This window comes from Myotis brandtii, unplaced genomic scaffold, assembly GCF_000412655.1.
Source record: "Myotis brandtii unplaced genomic scaffold, ASM41265v1 scaffold416, whole genome shotgun sequence".
Lineage (NCBI taxonomy): Eukaryota > Metazoa > Chordata > Mammalia > Chiroptera > Vespertilionidae > Myotis > Myotis brandtii.
The window spans coordinates 2,197,308-2,206,122 of record NW_005365989.1 but is presented as its reverse complement, the minus strand read 5'-3'; the positions used below and the strand labels follow the sequence as shown (position 1 = coordinate 2,206,122).

The 8,815-nt window shown below is 44.8% G+C and overlaps 1 protein-coding gene and 1 pseudogene across 1 annotated transcript in view; one reads left to right on the top strand and one right to left on the bottom strand.

Annotated features, from left to right (window-relative positions):
* Positions 1 to 310: 310 nt before the first annotated feature.
* Positions 311 to 8,815, bottom strand: part of ONECUT2 (one cut homeobox 2) — a 74,162-nt gene continuing 65,657 nt past the window's right edge. The window contains exon 2 of the mRNA XM_005873641.1: positions 311 to 2,586. Coding sequence (XP_005873703.1) covers positions 2,300 to 2,586 — 287 coding nt within the window. The 3' untranslated portion in view covers positions 311 to 2,299. The remainder of the gene's footprint in view (positions 2,587 to 8,815) is intronic.
* The window catches only part of LOC102252705, a 66,031-nt pseudogene continuing 63,155 nt past the window's right edge, over positions 5,940 to 8,815 (top strand).

Sequence of the window (8,815 nt, the reverse complement as noted above, 5' to 3'; positions counted from 1 at the left end):
AAATGACACTACCATTCCCCCCACTCTGCAGAGCAGAGAGAAGAGAGTCGTTCACTATGCCAACATCTTAAACTTGGAGTCCATAGAACCTTTTGAGAGATTCCATATTAGGGTAGAAAGCCATAAAACAAGATGAAAGGGAAACAATAAAATCAAATAAATGACCCTTTCCTTTCGTTGCTCAGAAACAAAATTGATTACCTTTATACAGATCAATGGTACTATTAGTATGTTAGCCAGGCAAGAGGAGATAATGAACTGAAACAAAAGGTGTGAGAAATCCTCATCTTTGGTATTGTAGCTGTTGAGGTTTCTGTTGCTCTGTTCCGTGTTCTTTTGAAAAACTGCATAGGCACAAATTAAAGACAATCTTCAACTTTAAGATTACTGCGTGAGTTGTCAAATGAAGCAGCAGCCACTGAGGCGTTTTCCTTATTTCCATTCTTGTCTCAACCCTTTCTTTAAAATCTGCTTCCAAAAAATGTCCCAAGAGGTCTGTTTGAACACAGTGTGTCTCACTGTATTTTTTTTTTTCTGGCGTGCTTCCTTCTTCTTGGTGGTGATTTTCATTGATTTACGTATTTACTTATTCACCTTAATGGGACAGTTTTGTTTGTTGCAGAAGTAGGTGCAGAAAAAGTTTCTTTGGTTTCGATTAAGTAATTCATAAAAAAAAAGTCAGTCTCAAGTGTCTGTAAAGAATCATTGCAGCGTTTGGCTTGCTTTGAACACCCCCATGGTGCCCACCTGGGGCCATTCACTGGTAAATATGCACATCGTGACCTTCGCAATCTCCCAGAGTTCTGTGGGCGCTCTCCTGCTTGCTGTTGGAAGGTGACAGCCACTCCCTGGGTGGCTTGGCTGATGTCCTTGGCATAGCCTGTCTGCTCAGCCTGATGGTGAGCCAAATGCAAGAGCTGAATGCCATTTGGAGTTGCAGAGGTTTTCTGATTTCTAAAAGTAATCACAGTATATTTAGGCTAGAAAATGGCAAGTAATAAACGTCTTTGGTTTGCAGTATTCTGCTTCTTTGGTGTGCTGTGTTTTCTCCAGTTTTATTCAGCTGTTTTTCTAGGACAACTTAACAATGGAAGAGGTTTAGGACTAGATGCATAACATGTATGGCGGTTTGAATTATTATCTTTTTCTTGTAAGAAAACACTGAAAACATCCCTACCAATGGGAGGGACGAGAGAACAACCCAAATCTGAAAGAGTGAGAATGAGTTACGTGGTGGTCAGAATGCACAATAGGAGGAACCAGGTGACTAACAACCAAGAAGGACACATTAATGATCTAAAAAAATCTAGATCTTTTAAAATGCTGCGTTTGCTCCATGTACCATAACAGTTAAAGTGGCCTCCTGAGTGTGCGTCTGCATTATGTACAAACAGAATTTGTAGCAAACTGCAAAATGTGCTTGAAGCCTTATTCCCAATGATTCCTAATGACTTCCCAATCGGTGTCTTGAAAATCCAGAGGTGGTGAATCCAAAACCTTCCTTTCTTCTCTGTTTATCTTTGTTGTGCTTGATACTTTGAGCTCAAGTGAACTGATTTGTTGTTTTGATGGATCCAAGACCATATTAGATTTCCAGGAGGTAAAGAAAAGAAAATTGTAAACTGGACCAACTTAAATCTTTCAAAACCATTCAATGAAAAGATGCCTGAGTTGGAAAAACAGGTCCTTGGGTTTGTTTGTTTGTTTTTAACTTCATATTTAATACTTGTGCTCAGTAATTATCATATCTGATGTTTTTTATATTATGGCTGTGAACTTTGGTGTATGTGGTGTGATGTGGCTAAGCACTTGGAAATCAAATGAGGTCATTCTGGTTGCTAGAGTCTTCTCTTAAAGTAGCATCTTGGGAGCCCAAACTCAGGCGGAATTCCCACGGTTACTTGTGAGAACTCTGACTGCAAGAGGTTGAAAAACCCCCAAGTGGGGCTGTTGACATTTTAAGCAATCCTGAGCTTGGTTGACACTACACTGAAATGAACTTGCTCCAGGAAGGCCCCATTTGGGTTTCTGAGATGCTCAGCATGCTCAGAGGACAAAGTCCGGTTCAAAGAGATTCATTGTCAGCTTTCACTTGGGCTCCATAGCCATTAAAAAACAAAACAAAAAAGAACACCTGGCCTATGATTACAGCTAGAAGTTTCTTTCCAAGAGAATTGTGCTTTCAAATCACCAGTGAAGGGCCCCAGCTAAGAATCCAGTGTCTTTTTCCTTTGTGTTTTCTTTTGGTATGTGTTTTACTCGTTTGGAAATGACTTGTGCCCAACTGAGAGTCCTTCCATCAGGCTTTGGTACAAGTGCTGGAGGTGGACGAGGCGCCCCCGGTGCTCAGGTCGTCCTGCCACTTCTCCAGGCTACGGCGCCGGGCGTTCATGAAGAAGTTGCTGACGGTTGTGAGCTCCAGGCCCAGCTGCTGGGAAATGGTGATCTGCATCTCTTTTGATGGGCGTTTGTTTTCCTTGAAGATGGCGAAGAGTGTTCGGCGTTGGAGGTCAGTGAACACCAGGCGGGATTTCTTCTGGGAATTGTTCCTGTCTTTGTTTGGTTCTTGCTCTTTGCGTTTGCATGCTGGAAGGGAAAGAGAGAGAAGAAGGAGAGAGTCAGTCCTGGCTCCTGAGAAGGTGATCCATTGAAAACATCGACAAAGTCAGACAAGGGGATGTAAACTGTTAAACTTTATTGTGTAAATTGCCCAGCTGTCAATAACCAGCCTTCCCCAGTTCATCTCCAGGTGACAGAAGGCATCAGTCAGTGTGTGGAGGGAGAGAGGAGAAGACAGCGGGGCTGTTTTCCAGTCTGGTTTGGAACCAGTTGCTTTTTCCAGTTCGCCTTCACCCCCAGCACCTGCTTAAATTTCTGTAACTCTGAAATCAGGCGGCTGGGAAGGGAGTGAGGACTCCAGGTCTCTAGGGGAGACTGGTTAGGCAGTTCCTCTTTCATATTCACTCTTGAGAATTTTTACAACTGATCTGAAATTTTACTGTTGGGAGTCAAAACTTAAAAAGTGCATGATGTTTCAAAATCAAAGCTTCTACCTACATGTTTCAAAAAACTGTTAACAGAATGAAATTAGAAGTGACAAAATGATGGTATCATCCTGACCTAAATCCCCTTCTTCCAGACTTTTGAAAATTTAAGAAAAAAATAGGGAGGAAGAGGGAAAGACTATGAAAAAATTGGTTTAGCCTATTCTAATTTGGCTAGTCTGAAGTGACACCAATACAGGAAGATCAGGGCGGAGGGTGGTGGAAGAACCCCAAGTTAAAATGACAGGACCTCAGGGTCTTTGGTATGTCAATTAGTATGTACAGTTTCTGATTTAGCAGATGTGTACCCACATCTGGATTGACATCTGCAGCCAGGACATTAATTTATGTGTCACTAAGTCTGCCTTCCCGTACGAGTTCTCAAAGGCCGGGATCAGGTCTGTGTGATATTCCCGATTGGCTCTTTCTGGGGCCATGAACGTAAATGAAGGCTTGGGAGGCTGTTGACAAGTGGTGTCCTGACTCTTTCAAGAATGTACACTTTACAAACAGATTTGGTCTCAGAAAAGTGACTTGTAAGGGTTAAATAACGCAGCGCATACATATTACAAATTTCAACATGAGAACATGTGTTAAAAGTCACTGGTAAGAAATCCCAGCTCGCCCAGGGATGCTGTGCAGCCACAGCAGAATTCATTGGAAAAAGCAAGGAGGAGAGGCACAGCCTCCCGCACTCTTCCCTGAAGCAGATCCTGCAGGACATTCTGGCCCCAGATTGAGAATCTCTTTGTGCCAGACTGATGCTCCCCCAAGACCAGCAGCTCGGGATGCTGCCCGATGCTTTTCCATACTCCTCAAGCTGGTTGCATTCTTAGGGGCCGCTCTCCAATGTCAGCTGAGGGCCAGGGGAACGGCCTTCACTCTGATGGGTCTTAGGATTCCATACTGAGGACCAACCGTCATTGGAAAGATATTCTGGAAACTGAACTTCCCCCCACCTAACTGGCCACCCTACCTGATGGATGCTGGATACTGTCTCCCATAAAGGAATCCCTCCTGACATAAGTGAAAAGTGATGACACTTTGCTTTGTTAAATTCTTTCTTCCTGACTTTTCCTTCTTTCATTTTGAAAAAGAAAAGTAATCCTGCTATCTTTGAATTTTAAACACACACACACACACACACACACACACACACACACACACACACATTTGTTTCCATCTAAAGACTGTTCTTTTGGGAGGTCTGGACTTCTCAGACCAGGCTACCCCTGGAACGGAACTCAGAAAGGGCTGAAACAGCGGACAGGTTTCCCAGTAAAGATTTCTTCGTTGCTCATCCCTGTGAGGACCTTACATTTTTGTTGAATGATGCATGTTTGCCATAATCTCATTCTCACATGTACTCTCTCTCATCTAATCTCAACTCTTTCACAACAGTGCTTCCAAACTTTAAGGTGCACAGGAATCACCTGGGAAACTCGTTCAAATGCAGACTCTGACGCAGGCAGCCTGGGCCAGGGCCTGAGCATCTGCATTTCTAACAAGCTCCCAGGAGATGCTGCTGGTCCACATGCCTCAGTTTGAGGACCAAGCCTCTACCTGATTTCTAAAATCTCAGAGGAGCACCTTGAAGGAATGGAAAGTTCCAAATCTGGGCTCCTTCATGGGATGTGGGCAAATTCCTTAACCCCTCAGTGCCTGTCTTCCTGACCTGAATGACGGAAATAATGATGCTCACCTCTATAGAGGCCTATGTGAGTAACATTACATGGATGCTCCCTTCCCACCCTCCCTCTCACTGGAGTAACCCAGCAATCCTGAGGAAGATAACCAGGTAGAATTGTTTTCATTTTAAAACAGAATAAATGGAGACCCAGAGGGTAAGGGATTGACCTGAGATCACATTCCGAATTTGCTGCAGACCCAGGGCAAGAATCTAGTCCTTCGGTGTCTCCATCTTTCTCTATAGAAACAGCCCCTGTGCTCTGGGCACAAGGCTCTGGGGGTCCCACTGTGTGGGGCAGGGTTCTGGAATCTGTACTCTTACATACGTCCTCGGGCCCCTGGGAGACATGGGAGCTGGTGTGCTTAAGCACACTGCCACCTCAGGTCCTCAGACTATTGTTCCTGCCCAACCTCCTGGGACAGCTGGTACCAAGCCTTCATCTGTGGGATTCTGCTGAGGCCCCCTGATAACCACCTCTGGGCAGGTATCATCTATAAACATTGGCGGAGACCCTCTGTCAATTCATGCTCCTTTGGATTAACAAAACAGCCTTCAGTTTTCATACTAATACTGACCATTCTTCAGATAATGCTTTATTTGTGCTTTTAATGGAGTGTTTAGACAATGTTGGCAGCTTCACATTGTCCTATCAGTGGTAATACGTGAAGATTATATATGGAGTATCTGAAGATCACACAGACATACACATACACACATATAAAACTTAAGAGAAAATGTTAAAGGCTTAATACAGCAAACTGCAGAGAAAGAACAGAGCAACAGGTCCATGTATGCCTTCCCAAGAGCTGCCCAAAGCCACCGGATGCCAGGCAGTAGCCTGTGGTCTGCAAATGTACCAGTCGGAGAGCCCAAAATAATGAGGCAGTAGGTACATAACCTGCCCAATTCTTACCTCTGACAATGCCATCCACAATTCCTTTTTATATTTTTTTGTGCTACAAGGTACTTATTTCTCCACGTTTCAAAGAGCCAGGTTGCCCACCACTTCTGACAATTACAGAAATAACAAACACTAACAGTATTCACCCCATGATTCTTGCCCACAAAAGCAGTTGGTCAAGGGCTGAAGGAAAATAAGGGAGAGTTTTCCCTGGTGCGATTCCATCCTATGCGTCTGTTCTGGGGAACAGAAGTCATTTATCTCTGTCCACCTTCTCTCCCTGCTAAGTGCGTGCTACCACCCCATGGAAGATTTGATGGACATAGACATGAGCCCTCTGAGGCCCCAGAACTATCTTTTCAGTTGTGAACTCAAGGCTGACAAAGATGATCACTTTAAGGTGGATAATGATGAAAAGGAGCACCGATCATCTTTATGAGCGGCCAGCTTAGGGGCTGGTGCAAAGGAGGCACTGCACATTGTGAAGCAGAGGCGATGAACTGCGAAGGCAGTCCAATGACAGTTCACACTGCAACCCTGGAAATGTCTGCACAGCTCACGGTTTCCTTTGGTGGCTTTGAAATAACACCCCCTGTGGTCTTACGGTTGAAGTGTGGTTCAGGGCCCGTGCATCTTCGTGCACAGCACTTAGGAAGATGCAGAGTCAGAAGATGAAGAGGAGGATGTAAAACTTCTAAGTATATCCAGAATGTGTTCTGCCCTTGAAAGTGCTAGCAAAGTTTCACAGAAAAAAGTTGCTGCTGATGAAGATGATGATGAAAAAGATGATGAAGATGATGAGGATGAAGAAGAAAAAGCTGAAGAAAAATCTCCAGTAAAGAAATTTGCACAAGATACTCCAGTCAAACACAAAGATCAAACCAGAATGGAAAAGACTCAAAACCATCAACACCAAGATCAAACAGTCAAGTATCCTTCAAAAAAACAGCAACAAACAAACAAACAAAAAAACTCCTAAAACACTGAAAGCACCTAGTTCTGTAGAAGGCGTTAAAGCAAAAATCTCCTAAAACACTGAAAGCACCTAGTTCTGTAGAAGGCATTAAAGCAAAGCAAGTATTGAAAAAATACATTAAATAATCCTGGCACTACTAGTAAATTAAGCCCAAAGATGGGGAAAGAGGAAAAGGAGACATAAATATAGTCCTTGCTGAGCATCATCAACAGTCCAGACTGAAGTCTTCTATTTTAATCTCAATGCCCTTTCCTGACTTATCACCCACCCATGCCCCCTTCCGGGCTGAAAGCAATCTCACCTTAATCTCCCAAAGCACTTTTATTTTGGCTGCTGTGATTCAGTGAACTTTCCTTTCTACTCTACTTGTTCATTTGCCTCACCTCTTTGACCATGTTTTAAACACCTTTGTATCTCCCTAGCTGCTCAGTAAATACTTGAATGAATTAAAAAAAATATACCCAAAAATAAACAATCAAAAAACACAGGGCCACAGTGGCTCAGTTGGTTGAGCATTATCCTATGCACCAAAAGGTTGCCTGCCTGTTTGATTCCTGGTCAGGGCACATGCCTGGGTTGTGGGCTCCATCCCTGGTAGGGGGCATGCATGATACAGCCAATCGATGTTTCATTCTCACATCAATGTTTCTCCCTTTCCTTTCCTCTCTCTAAAAATAAATAAAAAATCTTAAAAAAATTATACTCTATAGTCAAATACCCACTTCTAAAGAGTTAGGAAAATCCCAAGTAGCTCCCAAACCCCAGGAACGTGCATTAAAAACCCAACAGATAGTGGGTGCTCATCATTGGTATGGATGGGTCCCATCACTGCCGGGTTCCAGCTACTCCAGGAAGGCTCTGCCACTAGAAAAGTGAGGCCACTTGGATCTACTCCTCCCTCTTGTAGAATAAAATCAGAAGGGCATGTATAGGTTGATACTTGTTATTGCACGATGATGAGGAGGGGTTGTGGATGCTGAGAGCCCTCTGCTACCTGCCCTCCCCTCCTCGCCACAGGTAGTGGTCTCTATGTGGGCCATGGAGGTTTGAGAGCTTGCTTCTATTTTAAAGACTAGGAGAAATCATTTGTTTATCTACAATGAAGCTCTCTACCCAAGCTACAGTGCCTTCCCTGTCCCCCAATCCCCGCCCCTTTGGGGCAGAAATAGCATCAGCTCAGATTGAGAATGCTGGCTGTTTCCTGTTTCCTGTGGACCGGGACCTGGGACTGGCAGGGAGATATACACAGGTAGAGGCATCTGTGGGTAACAACAAAGGGTCAGTCAGTTACTGCTTGAGGAATCCAGGGTCCAGGGTCATGGATAGACACATTTTTTACACTAGGTTCCCAGGGTGAAATAAGAGGGAAGCCCCCTCCCTCAAGATCTTGAGATGCCAACTTGCCTCTTCCCTCCTGGCCACCATGCTTTTCTCCCTCGGAGGGTCAGAAATGGGATAAAGAAGGTGCATCTTCAAGGACGTGCCATTCCCTGTAGCTGATCTTTCCAAACCAGGAAAGAGACACAAGTGGCCTCCAGCACTGACCCTTCCTCCTGCCTCCCACAGGGCCCCGACACGGTCAGGCTGCTCCCGGGCATCTTCAGGAACCCAGCTGTCCTCAGGCACCCAGAGTAAATGGCCACAGGTCTGTCTAGCACCCATATATGGGCAGCATGAAGATGTGTGGTTGGGCATGAGGCAAAGTTATAAAGCCAAGGGGACTCACTTCAGAAGGGGGTTGGCTTGATTTGAAGAGAGGCAAGATGGTGAGGGACAGCCCCAGGAATGGAGGAAAATGTTTAGGAGGCCTCAAAACATGATGTACTTTACTGTCCTTGAACTTGCAGGTGGGGTTCTGACCACAGAGGTCAGTAACCAGCCTGCCAGAAAAGTCTGCTTTTCACCCACCACTAATTTTCAGTCCTATGACAAAGGTCTTTTGGTATTTGCATACTGAGGGTTGCTGGAAGCCAGGGCATCTGTTGGTGGGGAGAGGAGAGCAGAGTGGTAGGGAGAAGCAAAGTGGGGGGTAGGCAGAGGGCTACTACCTGCCTGCTGCCTGCCTCGGTTTCCCCTTTGGTCTTCCCTGGAAGGGCTTGTGTCTGGACACAGATGGAGTGACCTCAGTTCTCTCTCTCTCTCTCTCTCTCTCTCTCTCTCTCTCTCTCTGTGTGTGTGTGTGTGTGTGTGTGTGTGTGTTGGGT